The sequence below is a fragment of the Podarcis bocagei genome, assembly GCF_964188305.1.
Source record: "Podarcis bocagei genome assembly, chromosome: W".
In the NCBI taxonomy this organism is placed as follows: domain Eukaryota; kingdom Metazoa; phylum Chordata; class Lepidosauria; order Squamata; family Lacertidae; genus Podarcis; species Podarcis bocagei.
In genome coordinates this window covers 72,874,104-72,889,394 of record NC_138131.1, presented here as the reverse complement: position 1 = coordinate 72,889,394, position 15,291 = coordinate 72,874,104, and the positions used below count along the sequence as shown (strand labels likewise).

The 15,291-nt window shown below is 43.7% G+C and overlaps 1 protein-coding gene across 1 annotated transcript in view; it reads left to right on the top strand.

Annotated features, from left to right (window-relative positions):
- Window positions 1–15,291, top strand: part of LOC308578268 (putative helicase senataxin) — a 180,073-nt gene that overhangs the window by 15,331 nt on the left and 149,451 nt on the right. The window contains exon 2 of the mRNA XM_081178517.1: window positions 15,150–15,240. Within this exon, the coding sequence (XP_081034643.1) occupies window positions 15,150–15,240 (91 nt within the window). The remainder of the gene's footprint in view (window positions 1–15,149; window positions 15,241–15,291) is intronic.

Here is a 15,291-nt window from a genome sequence, read left to right as displayed (position 1 = left end):
TAGCATATCTTTGTGATATTCTTCAATGGTTGGTAGTTTAATATCCTGAAAAAAGTTTTCCACCTCATCCTCTGGTATATTTTCTGGCCCTTCATATAGCTTTTTGTAGAATTTAAAAAAATCGTTATTTATATCTGTTGATGAGGTCGCTGTGATTCCCCCCCTTTCTTATTAAAGGTATTATTTGGTTCATTTTCTTCTGCTTTAGATGATTAGCTAGAATTTTTGTCGGTCTTTCTCCCTGTTCCCAATATGTTTGTCTTAGACATAATAAGCTGAACTCAATTTTTTGAGCTAGTATATTATTCAGTTCTAGTGTTTGTTGTTGTATTCTTTCATATTTAACCCTAGATGGGTTATTTGCCATATTGCCCCATAATGTTTTAAAAGTTTTTTTTAGGTTATTTTCTTTTAATTTTTGCATCTTGACCTTGTTGGCAGAGAAAGATATTTTCTTCCCTCTGATATAAGCTTTGTAGCCTTCCCATTCCTTCAGTCTTGGCGTTAATGATTTGGAGTTATTTTTAAAATATATTTACGTACCTTGCGTTATATATTGAATGAAGTTTTTATCATTTAGTAATGATATATTAAGATACCATCTCCTCATACCTTCCTGGGTATTGGATAGATTACATTCCAATATTACTGCTGAGTGATCAGCTATAATGGGAATATCAATGTCACATCGGCTAGTAAAGGAGTGTAGTGATGCTGATGTTAAAAAAAAATCAATTCTGTGCTGGGTATTGTGAATTCCTGCAAAATATGTATAGGATTTTTCCTTAGGATGGTGTAGTCTCCATGAATCCACTAAATTCCAGTATATCATATAATAATTAATTCTCTCTCTCTAACCTTCGTCATTTTTTTCCTAGCTGTAGAAGTGGCGTCCATCTGCGGGTCTAAAATTTCATTAAAGTCTCCACCAATTATCAGATACTGATACGATAAAGAGCTTAATCTCTTAAAACAGTTGTGAATAAACTTAATGGTCATCAGTATTAGCGGCATAGACATCGACTATTGCTATTTCTATCCCTTCTGTTTTAGTTACAGTTATTAAACACTGACCATCTTCCTCTCTTATTATATTTCATAAGACCAGCCTTTCCTAAATAGAATCGTGACTCCCTTTGCATTTTCATCTAGATTTGTTGAAAAAACTTCTTTTATCCATTAACTTTTCAAAGTTTGTGGCCTTTGTTCTGTCAAATGTGTTTCTTGTAATAGTCCTATATCAGCCTTTAATGACTGAAAATAGTTAAGTGTTAGGATCTGTTTTTTCCTTTCCTTTAATCCCTTGGCATCCATACCTATAATTCTCATATTATAAATTGCAGCTTTTATCTATAGGGTCTCTTGTCCTCTATTTTTATCTTTGGCAAAGTCTTGGGAAGGCTTAGTATGAACCAAATATATTGCTAATTATTATCACTCTAATTAGAGACATCTATTAACCGTGCTTGTATTTAACATATGGATTGTGAAACAAAGTTAATTCACCTTCTTACATATCTAAATATATATAGAGCAGATACTACCCGATCAATTTAATACACCCTGTAATTAAATTTTAAGTATTTCCAATCAAATAATTAGTATTTGAAAATATTCAAAGAGGGATAGAGAGAGAAAAGAGAGGAAACTAGAAAACAGCTCTAGCTACAAATAGGAAGAGTTCTGAAAAGGTAGTGTCAGGGGCTCAGGAGCAGAGGTACAGGGGAGAGAGGAGATGGAGAGCGAAGGGGAAGGATCTGAGGGCAGCGTAGGGGAGTACAACAGTGACCCGAGAGATTCCATGAGCTTCTCCAGCGAATCAGAAGATTCCAAGAAGGAGGCGCCGATGGGCAGGGCAAGGGGGGGTCCCAGGGGAGACACACCAGAAACAAGGGGCCAGCGGGGACTCCCAAAGCAGCAGCTGGAGATCAGGACCAGCTTCCCCACCAGAGCATAGTGGGGGGGAAGAGTCCCAGGTGTCAGGGGTAGCGTCCCCTCCAGCAGGGAGAGAATATGAGTCGGGACTGACCACGCCTCTATCGGAGAGTGGGGGAACGGAGGGGAGGTCAGGTCCAGCTAGCCCCCCCGAAGGGGGAAGCAGTGACAGGAGCAGTGTAACGGTCAGGAGGAAGGTTGCCGGCTGGGCGCGCGTGCCAAGTTCGAATGTACAGGCGTGCGGGACAGCAGAAAACCTGGATGGGGAACCAGGTCCTAAAGCCCGCCAGAGGCAGGGGGAAGACTCAGGGGACTCAGCGTCAGATGAGTCTAGGAAGGGCGAGACCCCAGCTGACAGGCGGACCCAGAGGAGGAAAGAGCAAAGGAAGAGGTGGAGCAAGGCTAGGGTCTTAAACTGGTGTCTGGGGGGTGGAGACTCAGACGGAGCTTCGGTGGTCTAGAGTTTCAGACGTAGAGCTGCGCGCTGCGGCTGTGAAAGTGAAACTGAACTTCAATAAAGACTTTTGTATATAACAACGAACCGGCGTTGGTCCTTTGTGAGCTAGGACCTTGGGCAGCTCTGACAGGTAGGCACAAATATATACAAATGACCAACAATTTATAATAATAGTAACAGTACTAACGATAAAAAAGGAAAAAGAAAACTACTTAGTGTGAAATATTGCTCAGGGTAAAGGTCCTGCAGGCTTCCGTGGTTCATATCTGCTTTCCCCGGACCTCTGAGCACAGCAGAGTAAACACAGCATATTTAGCCTTTTAGCCTTCTGCCCTCTGTGCTTGCCTTTAGCGTGCATAAATCAAAAGTCCAGTCAGCTTCTCTAATCTAGAAGCGTTTATTTACAGCAGTATAAATCATCATCCAGTGTCTGGTAAAAAGTACATCTCTGTTCCGTACAAAAACGAAGCCAGAATAACAGAACAAAGAAACAGGGCCTTCCGGGGTGGCGCCACCGGCAATGGCGGACTCCCTCTGAACTGGAGGGAATAGCTCCACCGGAATCGGGTCTTTTCCGCTACGACGAAGCGGGGACCCTTTTTTAAATCACAGGCGGACGAAGCCTGTGACCATGGGACTTGGTGGGCACCTTTAGCGCCCCCCAACTCGCTAAGGAACCCACAAACGGGCTCCGAAGTGGAGAGGGGGAAGCGGCGCAGTGCTGAGAGTCAACCGCTACTTCCGTGGAGCGAAGCCGCATAGCTGTTGCCGGAGAGCGCTCCCTTTCTCCTGGGACAATTTGGACTTTGAAATAATAACCCGTGAGTAGTACGGAAATTGGATTTTTAAAATATTAATAAATTCGGCACTGATCGGGGAAGGTCCAACCAGGAAGTCTGCCTCCCCTTTCTGTAAACAATCTAAAGCAAAGAACTTCAAACTAAGGTCGTGGAGAGTCTTATTTTATGTTAAAGATTTTAATTCTACTGATTGAGATATAAGAAATCTTATTTGGAAGCAGGGGAACCTGCAGGAGAAGAACTAAATTCGAAAATTGATGTACCGCCCTTCCCCCTGGACCCAGGAGCGGTCTGTGAGTGCCTGTTGATGAGCAATTGAACAATTTGACAGCTGTCAAGTTAGCTGTCAAGATACAAAAAGAGGACTTTGTCTTTACTGTCTACATTTGTTACAAGTTTATGCTTTAAAAGAAGGAAGGACTGTTACAATTTAACGTATGGGACTTTTGGTTTTGTACTGAAAGGAGTAAAAAGAAACTTAAATCTCCCTAGAGGGAGCTTTGGGACACTGTGTTAGGAACCAGCTGAGAAATTGTTTTACAGCCACACGGTATCCCAGAAGCCAGATCCCTCTTGCTGTTCTGGCTTCTGGGATTCAGAATAATTTTTTCTTGTTTTCATCCTCCCAAAACTAGGTGCGACCTATGATCCGGTGCACCCTATGGAGCGAAAAATACGGTATATACATAAGTAAGCAACATATAATTACATGGTTTGAGACTTATTGAATGACAAATCAATATTTCCACGGCATTTCGACTTTAATAGTGGTATAAAACCAGTTGACTATTAACCCGAGGGTATATAGAATTCCACCATTATTAAATTACTAATATATCTAGAGTTTCATGGCTCTATGCCAAAGATACTTTGTTCAGATGGTGAGTCAACATGAGTTGGAGGTTCTTCAAGCAGAAAGGTCAGGTCAAAGAAGAGCTTCAAAATAGAGGGCATTACCCCACACCATTTTCAATTAGAGTAGGAGAAAAAGGAAAAGCCCCCCTACCCTTCACCATGGCTCTTTATCCACAATTTATTGCTTGGAGGTAGAATATCGCATTATCATGGTTTTGAAAACAGCACAGTTCATCATTTATCTTTAAGCAGAAAGTAGCTGGGTATATTGTAAAGTGTTGTATTTTTAATTCCCTTGCTAGCTTGTGAGCAGAAGCAAATAATCGTCTCTTTTCTGCCACCATTGGAGCATAGTCCGGGAAAATAGAAATTATATTTCCCCTCCATTCAAGGGGTTTAGCATTCGACTTTTCCCAGAAAGTTTTAAGGATATAATCTCGCACCCTTGTGCACTCAAATTGAATTATTGTTATATATGCTTCCCCTCTTGCTTTCTTGGTTTTCAGTGGAAAACTTTTAATACCATTTATCTCCACCTTTAAATCCAGCTGTAGCTCCAGCATTTCCATTAAACAGCTCTCTATATATTCAATTACCTGAATTCCTTCAGGAGGAAGGTTTTAAGACCTACAATTTTAAGGTTTTTCCTTCGATCTCAGATTCCAACTGGAGTAAGCATTTGTCCATCAGGCTTTGTGTTGCAAATGATATTTTCTCCAAGACATTAACACGCTGTTCAAGTGTGTTCATATGAGATGTTAAAACTTGTAGATCTATTCTCATTTGTGATGTATCCTGTTTAATCGCTGACATTTCTGTCTTAAGCTCCCCAATGTCTTCTTTAATAGACCGTAATAAGTGAATCATCTCATGTGACTCTGACAATATTTGGCCTTTCTGCATTTCCGTTGCTCTTTTGTCAAAGCTTTTCGTTCTTTCTGTGGCTTTTGGGGGAGTTAGAGCTGATGCGTCTCGCTTCATTTGTTTTGAGACTGTATTATTTTTTTGACATGCTCTTCTAGCCCTCAGCAAGCCCTCCGCGTCTTTTTGACGTTTGATATTGCCCAGCTGCTAAAATGCTGATAAGCTCAGATATAATTGTTCTTAAGTTCCCTCCAAAACCTTCCTCCAGTCCATAAATCCTTAAATAGGTTTTAATCACCTTTAATTTATACTTCTCCTTGCATTCACGCTGCGGAGCTTCTCAGCGTGCCTGCTCACGCCTCCTTCCCAAGACCAGAAGTCCTCAGGACCCCAGCCGGCAGCCTCTCACCCTTTTTCAAACACCCTTCCTTGTGGAGTGTTCCCTCAGCCTCCTTTCCCATCTCCTTGGGAGTTCTCCAGGCAGCTGCTGCCGCCACCCCGGTCTTTGAGCTGCCCCCCTGCCCCAAAGAGAGATGCCTTCTCACACTGCCCCACAGAGGCCTGGGAAGTACCCCCCCCCCCGGCTAGCTCCAGAGGCACCATTTGCCTGGGGAGCTTGTAGCCAGGGCTGCTGCAACAAACAGCTCTGCAAGCCTATGGGAGGCAGAGATGCGAGGGAGTGAAGGAAAGAGGGATAGAGGCCCATGTTGCTCTCTGCACCCCTGACCATCATCCAAGGCACCCCAGGGTGTCACAGCACATTGTTTGAAATCACTGCAGTAGATCAACATTGTTGTTGTTGTTTTGTCGTTTAGTCGTGTCCGACTCTTCGTGACCCCATGGACCAGAGCACGCCAGGCACTCCTGTCTTCCACTGCCTCCCATAGTTTGGTCAAACTCATGTTAGTAGCTTCGAGAACACTGTCCAACCATCTCGTCCTCTGTTGTCCCCTTCTCCTTGTGCCCTCCATCTTTCCCAACATCAGGGTCTTTTCCAGGGAGTCTTCTCTTCTCATGAGGTGGCCAAAGTATTGGAGCCTCAGCTTCAGGATCTGTCCTTCAAGTGAGCACTCGGGGCTGATTTCCTGAAGAATGGATAGGTTTCATCTTCTTGCAGTCCATGGGACTCTCAAGAGTCTCCTCCAGCACCAGAATTTAAAAGCATCAATTCTTTGGCGATCAGCCTTCTTTATGGTCCAGCTCTCACTTCCATACATCACTACTGGGAAAACCATAGCTTTAACTATACGGACCTTTGTTGGCAAGGTGATGTCTCTGCTTTTTAAGATGCTGTCTAGGTTTGTCATTGCTTTTCTCCCCAGAAGCAGGCATCTTTTAATTTCATGTCTGCTGTCACCATCTGCAGTGATCATGGAGCCCAAGAAAGTAAAATCTCTCACTGCCTCCATTTCTTCCCCTTCTATTTGCCAGGAGGTGATGGGACCAGTGGCCATGATCTTCGTTTTTTTGATGTTGAGTTTCAAACCATGTTTTGCGCTCTCTTCTTTCACCCTCATTAAAAGGTTTTTTAATTCCTCCTCACTTTCTGCCATCAAGGTTGTGTCATCTGCATATCTGAGGTTGTTGATATTTCTTCCAGCAATCTTAATTCCGGCTAGGGATTCATCCAGTCCAGCCTTTCACATGATGAACTCTGCATATAAGTTAAATAAGCAGGGAGACAATATACAGCCTTGTCGTACTCCTTTCCCAATTTTGAACCAATCAGTTGTTCCATATCCAGTTCTAACTGTAACTTCTTGTCCCACATAGAGATTTCTCAGGAGACAGATGAGGTGATCAGGCACTCCCATTTCTTTAAGAACTTGCCATAGTTTGCTGTGGTCAACACAGTCAAAGGCTTTTGCATAGTCAATGAAGCAGAAGTAGATGTCTTTCTGGAACTCTCTAGCTTTCTCCATAATCCAGCGCATGTTTGCAATTTGGTCTCTGGTTCCTCTGCCCCTTCGAAATCCAGCTTGCACTTCTGGGAGTTCTCGGTCCACATACTGCTTAAGCCTGCCTTGTAGAATTTTAAGCATAACCTTGCTAGCGTGTGAAATGAGTGCAATTGTGCGGTAGTTGGAGCATTCTTTGGCACTGCCCTTCTTTGGGATTCAGATGTAGACTGATCTTCTCCAATCCTCTGGCCACTGCTGAGTTTTCCAAACTTGCTGGCATATTGAGTGTAGCATCTTAACACCCCTTCATGGATCACAGACCAACATAGAAGCAGATAAAAAACAGTAGATAAAAACACATAAAACATGTAAATCAAGCCCTTTGTTTTAGACCTGTGGGGCACATACCATCCTCTGAGGTATGTAAGGAGCAGTAAGGAGATATTGAACTGCCTTGTGTGTCCTGGGAATTTGTGTATGATTGGCAGAATAAAACTAACACGTATGTTTGTGTAATACTGGCAGTGGAGGAAAACATGGTCAATTGTTTCTATGTGTCCAGAACTGCAAGGGCATTTTCTCTCCTCATAAGGTGTCAGAGTGAACAGGAGTTAACAGGAGTTAAAGCGCATGAAGGACATCCACCAACAATATCCTTAGCTCGTGTCAGAGGAATGGAAAAAATGTTTTATGCAGCTGCTTAGCTCCCTGGTGAAAAAATGTATGGCTGTCAATTGCATTAGAAAATAATGGTCAGAGAGATTTCAGAGCAGAATCAGCATGTTGATTACCTTCTGAAAGTGCATCTTTGCATCCTGTATGGGAGCAAACGTGAGAGTAAACATGAGCAGCATAGAAAGGCATAGTTCTATTTGTCAAGAGATATTTCAGTGTCAAGAACAAAGAGAGTAGATTAAAATCTAGCATCGGAGAAAGATCGGAATTAGCCAAATGTGATAAAAAGATATCCCACTTCACACAAAATCACAAAATGCAGTGGACGTGTAGGCTGGTCTCTGTCAGTTTTCTGATTAGCTGCAAAAAAAATGCCAGTTATTTTCAGAGTCCTTATACGTTAAAACGCTCTAAAGGTGTTGAATAGGAACCTGTTTGAATCAAAACCAGGCATGAATCTTTTAGGAGGGTTAAAATAAACTATCCCAAATATAATCAGGAAATGCAAACTGATAGGGAAGAGAAGAACTCATTAAGGATTCGTGTTCCTGTTTAGAAAAAAGCAAATAACAAGCAGCAATATCAAATCCAGTGTTAGGCAATTTAGAGTGTAGCCACTCTAAAATCACTATTCTGTCAGCAGTGTTTGGGGGGGAAAGGAGTCCTGTAGGTGAAAACATTGTATTTAAGGAAAATCACGCGTATGAAGTGACCCCAAAACTCTGCAACTCCTGTAAAGTAAATTCATTAGGAATTTTAAGTTCAGGGAGGAAAGGAGAAAAAAGTCTGCAAATAAGCGATGAAGAATGAGTCTCACTGTCTGAGGTGGAATCAGACCTGTATGCTATGTCTTAATTTTATAAACCACCATAGGGAACTGGAACTGAAAAGTAGCAAGTTCTGCTGTCAGTAGATTCAAACCGGCACTGCCCTTAGCGGCATGGCGCAGATTTGTCACAGGAGACTGTGTGTTAAAAGCAAGTGTGTTAGAAGAGCCAGCTATTGCTTCTAATTTAGCTTCAGTAAAAGACTGACAATCAGCTGGCACAACAGTCTTTGTTCTCCCATTTAGACTCAGGCTGGAAGGCCACCGGTCGTGGCATTGCCTGTCTTTAGCAGGATGAGCTGAAGGAGACAAAGCTGCTGCTCGGAGGGCAGATTTGTGAGTCTCGGTGTCAATATTCTGGCAAGGCTTACTCATTTGAGCAATCTCTGTTTCTGACTTCTGGTACATCACTTTAAGAGCAGTCTTGCAATCAGCATTTTCATAAGCCAATTGTTTCATTGAAACTTCAGAGGCTTCAAGGTTTGGAATTAAAGTACTGGCTGCTCTTAGCCCATCAAGAATGCCATCCAAGCCATTTTCTGCCACACTTCGCTTCAATTTGTTAAAAACTGCAAAGGGCAATGATTCATGGGCTCTCTGTCCCTGTGCATTCTGAGCAACAGGACAGACTGCTAATAATGGCAATGTAACAGCTTCTTCACTGCTTCCTTCTGCCATAATTTGGAATAGTCAATTTTTGCACTGTAGTCTGAGCCCTTTATGGAGCATTGCCCACTAAATAAGTAGGTGACATGGCATTTACAGTCGACCCAGGCAAATGAAGGTGCCGATGGCAATGGAATTACCTTTGGCATGACCTCAGAGAGAGGCTGAGATGGGAGGAACAATATTACAGCATTTTTAAAGGCAGCTAGGGTGACAGCAGCCACGAAATTAAAAGACGCCTGCTTCTTGGGAGAAAAGCAATGACAAACCTAGACAGCATCTTAAAAAGCAGAGACATCACCTTGCCGACAAAGGTCCGTGTCAGGGAACTGCCATCAGTACCGGAGGGGGAGCGCAAAAGCCAGAGGGATTCCAGAGAGCGGCCAGGGATCGGGAGAAGCAGCCCATCTTCTGGGGAAGAGAATCAACGTAGCAACAGTGGAGATGGGGGGCGGGTGGGGGAAGTGGCGACTTCCGGGTTAGCGCCATCGGCTAATGGCGGATTCCCTACGAGCTCCGGAGGGAATCGTCTCCGCAGGATTTGGGTCTAGCCGCTGCGGCGACGCGGGGACTCTTAAAAATCACAGGCGGTGAGCCTGTGAACCTGGTGACTCGGCGGGCACCATTTGCGTCCCCCGACCCGCGAAGGAGCCTTTTTAAAGGCTTCGGAACCGGGGACGGGGTGAGTGGCGCGGTGCTGAGAGTCGACTGCTTCTCCTGCAGAGTGAAGCCGCATGCCATGTTCGGAGAGTGCTGACTTCTCCTTGTGAACAATTGGATTTTAAAGCAGCAACCCGTGAGTAGTACGGAAATTGGATTTGTAAAGAAAAAATTTTCTTTTTGAATTAGGCACGATCGGGGAAGGCGCAAACAGGAAGTCCGTCTCCCTGTCTTGTATATAATCTAAAGCAAGGACCAGCTAACTAAGGTCGAGAGGATTTTTTCTTTTTTATTGGGTAAAGATATTAATTTCACGATTTGGCAGTTTAAATCTTATTGGAGGATAAGAGCTAATTTTGGGAGCTGAAGTGCCACCCCCCCCCCGGACCCGGGAGTGATCCGCGAGAGAGCCTGTTGAAGAGATATTGAAGAGTTTGACAGCTGTCAAATTAGCTGTCAAGACGGGAAAAGAGAACTTTGTTTTCTATTGTCTCTGCTGGTTATATTCGTTACAATTTGGCTATATTTTGTTGAAAACAAGGAAAAACTGATACAAACTAACTTGATTTTTGGATTTGAACTGGAAGGAATACTAAGTAACCAAAATCCCTCTAGAGGGGTTTTGGGGACATTACAAGAATGGCTGAAGGAGGGAAAATTCAAGCTAAATTGGACAGAGTTTTTTTTTTCTCTTGGGAAAGTTACAAGGCCAAATTGATGTTTTGGCTACCAACGTTGCAACTCTGGACTTAACAGTAAACAAATTCATTGAATTTGATAAGGACTTGATCCAGGAAGTTCATGCAGCTGGACAAGAGGAGAAATTTGAGAACTTTGAGAGTGTGGAGAAAGAGATACATGTTGTTTCTGAGGAAAAGGAAGGAGGAGATGTATTGTTGCAGATGACAAAGGAGAGCCAGAGGCCTGACATGATGGCTATAAAGGAAAATAAGAACTTGATGATGAAAATCTGGTCCGAACTGGAGATTGAAGAATGGAGAGATCTCCTTATGTGGAGATCTGAAGACCCAAGGATTACAAATTTGATTAAGGTGAAAGTAGGAGCTTTGGGGACATTTGGACTTGAAAGGAGTAAGAAACAAGATTTGGGCTCCACTTTTAAGTATGGAGGTCTGGCTGGAAGAAACTTTGTCCCTATCGGGCCAGAGCGTCTCCGAGATCTGGTGTTTAATACTAAGGACTATCAAAAAAAACCGGCAGAGAGGAACTGAGAGAGAATTAAGGGCCTCGAATGTGAGATCTCCAGGCTGATAGCAGATTAAGACTGATGGACATTTGTTGGGGATTGAAACCGGGAAAGGGGACGGGGTGGGGTTTGGGGATCCAAAGGGTGCATAATTATAATTCGTCTTTTTCTTTTATTTTGTTTTGTTATTAGTATGGAAAGTGGGGATTTCGTGGAAGGGAATTTGGGTCGACTTTAGAAAAACGATTTAAGAATGAGCACTGATGTATAAATTTTGACGTTGTAAAATTGTTTTTTTAAATTGAACTAAATATAAAAAGGTTAAAAATTGGGGATAAGAACTTGTTGAATTAACAATTTGAATTGGAATATAAGAAGGGGAGGTGTGGGGAAGTCAGGGAAATATGTTACAGAAAAATAAGGATTGTAAACTGTATATGTTTTCTTTTTTGTTTTTTCTTTTTGGTTTTTTAATGTATTAAAATGGAAAATTCTCAATAAATATCTATTAAAAAAAAAGGTGGGGGAAGTGGCAAGGCGGTCCCATGACTCCTTGCCTGGGACCAGCGGAGAGAGTAGGGGTCCTCCGTTGCCCATGCCCTCCCTGCGCAGAAGGCTTTTGCGCAGAGAGGGTAGGTGGAGACTAGGCGTCAAATAACTTCTTTGCTGGAAGAAGTTTAAGAAACGCCCACTCATGGATTCTGCCAGCGATTGAGTCAGCCACGGGTGAGTGGCTGTCTGGACAGAAGAGGTTCACTTTGGCAGCCCAGCCAGGTGTTTGCACCCAGCCAGGGAGATAGGCACCTGCTTACACACAAGCAACCCCTAGAACCATTACAGCAATCCGTGAGTCCCTGACGTTGCTTGTGCGCAGCCCGGGGGAGGCAGCACGATGAGCCAGACAGGACCAGCAGGAGAGACAGAGCAAGAAGCCATGGTGCGAGGTCTGGTCGAGAGGAATCGAGACCTGGAGGCACATGTCGCAACCCTCTCAGCGTGGCTGGAGGAGAGGCGGGCTCAGGATGCGCAGGTCAGAGCCACCCGATAGGGAGGAAGGTCCCCGGGCTGGTAAATAAGTTTGGAGGAAAGCCCCAAGACTACAATGCTTTCTTAACGGAAATTCAATACGCTTTGGAATTGCAGAAAAATGACTTTGCTGATGACGGGGAGGGGGTGGCGTACATTATTGGACATCTGCAGGATGGGGCGCGTGAATGGATCAGGCCCTTGATGGCAACGGGGAATGATGCATTAAAAGATCTTAAAAAACTAATAAAAAATTGTTGTTGCTTTTAAAAAAAATTAAAACAGAACTCCACTCTGGACTTGTGTAGGCCTTTTCGTCTCCTGAAGATGTTCTGCAAGGCAGCAGAGGTTTAGGATCAGAGTTTTCCTTCTCCTAGATGGGCTACCTTCCCAGGTTGACGAGCCCCATCTGACCCTCACTTCCCTCTACAGCACATACAGAAATTGCCTTCTTGACCATTGGACCTACTATTTGTCTTGTCCGCTCAATCTGTTGCAGCCTGTCTTTGCATGCAACGGAAGTCCCTTACTCACTCTGGGTTTGAGACCCATCAGCTACCCTTACCTCATTTAGCTGGCCAGTGAAAGCCAGCTCCGTATTGCTCTCCTTTACTTTGGATCACATCAGCACTTTACATTCTTGGCACAATTTGAATTCCAACATATATTGGGGAAGTTGAAGTCTCCCATGACTACTTTACCTCTCTACCTCTCTTTTTAATTGGAACCAGTGAAGGCAGTGAATGTCCTGTGTGAGTGTCTGGAGGCGGCTGGAGGATGGATGGCGGCTAACAGATTAAGGTTGAATCCTGACAAGACAGAAGTACTGTTTTGGGGAGGCAAGGAGCAGGCGGGTGTGGGGGACTTTCTGGTCTTGAACAGGGTAACCGTGCCCCTGAAGGACTAGGTGCGCAGCCTGGGAGTCTTTTACTTTTTCATCCTTAACCTCCCATTCCAATAATGTTCCATACATTCTTGAGATCACCTTGTTCTTATTTTGTAATAACTCTGTCTAGTAATGAGATTTCATTTTTAAAACCGTTTTTCTTGTCTGCCTCAAACACTTCATTTAGTTGGTGATACTGAATCCACCCTGTTAGGTGATGTCTTATTTCCTTGTACTCTTTTAATATCAAATTACTATCTTTTTCTTTTAGTAAATCCTTATATGTAGCCCAATTTAATTCCATGTTTTTCTTTTTTACCGTTATCGCTTCTAAGGGTGAAATCCACCAGGGTGTCTTAGGCTCCAGTAATTCTTTGTATTTTACCCATACTCTATATATCAATTTTCTTATGATAGTATTAAGAAATCCCCTGTGGACCTTCACCTTTTTGTATCCTAAATACTCATGCCACCCATAGCAGTTATTAAACTCTTCTAGGTCTAATAAGTCCCCGCCTTGTAATATTATCCACTCTTTTAAGTCTCTGACCCACTCTTAAACCTTTAATTTCTTGATTACATCTTATTATTTATGCTAATACTTCTAAAATAATCATTGTTTAATAAAGATACTGGTCTGAAATTCTTTGGGTATGGGGTTCCTTGATCCTGTTTGGGGATTAGTGTTATATATGCTTTTTCCCATGAAGATGGAATTTCTTCCCCTTGAAGAATTCGGTTCATTACCTCCATCAATGGCAATGCCAATGTTCCTTGGAATACTTTGTAATACACCAAGGATAGTCCATCAGGTCCTGGCGATTTCCCTAATTTGGCTTGGGTCACTGCCGTATTGCTTACATGTGATGGTTTGTGTATGCTATTCGCAATAAGCACCCTCTGCTCACTCAGAGAGGTATTTACAGTTCTTTATTTTGCATGTGTAAAAGCAGCACAGTACAATCATGCATCCGAATCGTCTGGTTCAGATTCGGGGAGTGGTCTTCTCCTGCTTCTCCTCCAACAGAAGAGGCGGCTGGAATGTTCATGGGACGTCTCTGATCCCTGCGCTTTAACCCTCTCCTTTCCTGTGCCGAAGGCTGTACCTGAGCTCCCTGTGCGGTGCTGGGGCTCTGCTTCAGCATCGGAGAGCCTTGCCTCCTCCTGGCTCTCCCCCTCTTCCCCTTCCGTCCCGATCGTTTCCTTCTGACTGTTCCCGCTCTGACTCTTTTCTTCCCTGACTCCAAGGCGTCCCTTGGCAGTCCCGTGACATTACATTCCATCAGTTTGTTCTCTCAGTGTACCAGGACACTGGGCACACATAACGTCTTGGTTAAAAATAATGTTTTTTCTCTGTTAGAATAGGTTAGTCAAAGTTCATACACAGATGATAAAACTAATACAGCATATGGAGTCCTAAAGGCTCAAAATGGATCCTGACAAGATGAAGGAAAATGGAAATTTCTCCTTCACATAAACTATATCTTAGTGTTAAATTTGAAGCAGGCATTTGAGCAGAACCTGGGTCTCAGTTTAAGCTTGAGAATAATTTAAGTGCTCCTTGTGACAAATTACATTGTAAGACCATCATCATTCCCATAGCCTTGGGACTCCAAGTCAGTGAGGAAATAACACTGAGCTTAATTACATTTTATTCTGTTCTTTTCTGCCTGCCCCGCCCCCCCCCCCATCTCGAGCTTTCAGAATAGTGTGTACTACACATTTAAATAAGTAGCTAATGGTTTAAACCTGTCATGGACTGTCTGGATGCGGGGGAGTGGTGGGAGGTGCCAGCTGGAGAACCCCCAAGGGATCCTCCAGGGGAAGAAGGCTCAGAGCCAGGGGACTGATGGTGGGATGCTGAAGAGTGGTCAGAGGAAGAAGAGGGAGCGGACTGGGAGTAGGTGGTGTTGGAAGCTGAAGAGGCAACAGGGTTTAGTGAACAGGAAGAAGCTGGGGCAGAAAGTCATAATTCAGAGGCTGGAGAGGAAGGGGGCCAGTAGACCAAGAAGAGGCAGGCTGCTGAAGGACTAAGGAGTGTCTCCCTTCTATGACCAGCTCCGCTCCCCCCCTCCCGCCTCCCAGAACATGCAGAGAAATGAAAAGAGCAGAGGAGAGATTGGTTGCGTGCAGACGTAGTCTCCGACTGCTTGGAAAAACCCCTGGAGAGGAGAGACCATCGGCAGCTGGGGGAGGGCAGGGACCTTCAGTCCTTGCAACTTCTGCATTGGGCCAAGACCTACTGGGAAGAGTTGCTGGGATCACTAGGCCTGCACTGTTTTTGTTTCTTTGAATAAAGAGTTAACTTCACTGACACCAGTGTTTTTTTATTGCTGACCTTCACATGACTGGCTCCTGACAAAACCCTTGGCTTTCTTAATATTTTTGAAGGACTAAATCTGAGCCCATGTCGGACTATGGAGATGAATTTGTCACTTGCAGCCAACTGGCGTATGACTACCACATTGAAAAGCCCCACAAGGTAACTTGCTTGTTGATCTGTCTTACTGTCTTCTTCCATGCTTGAAACATG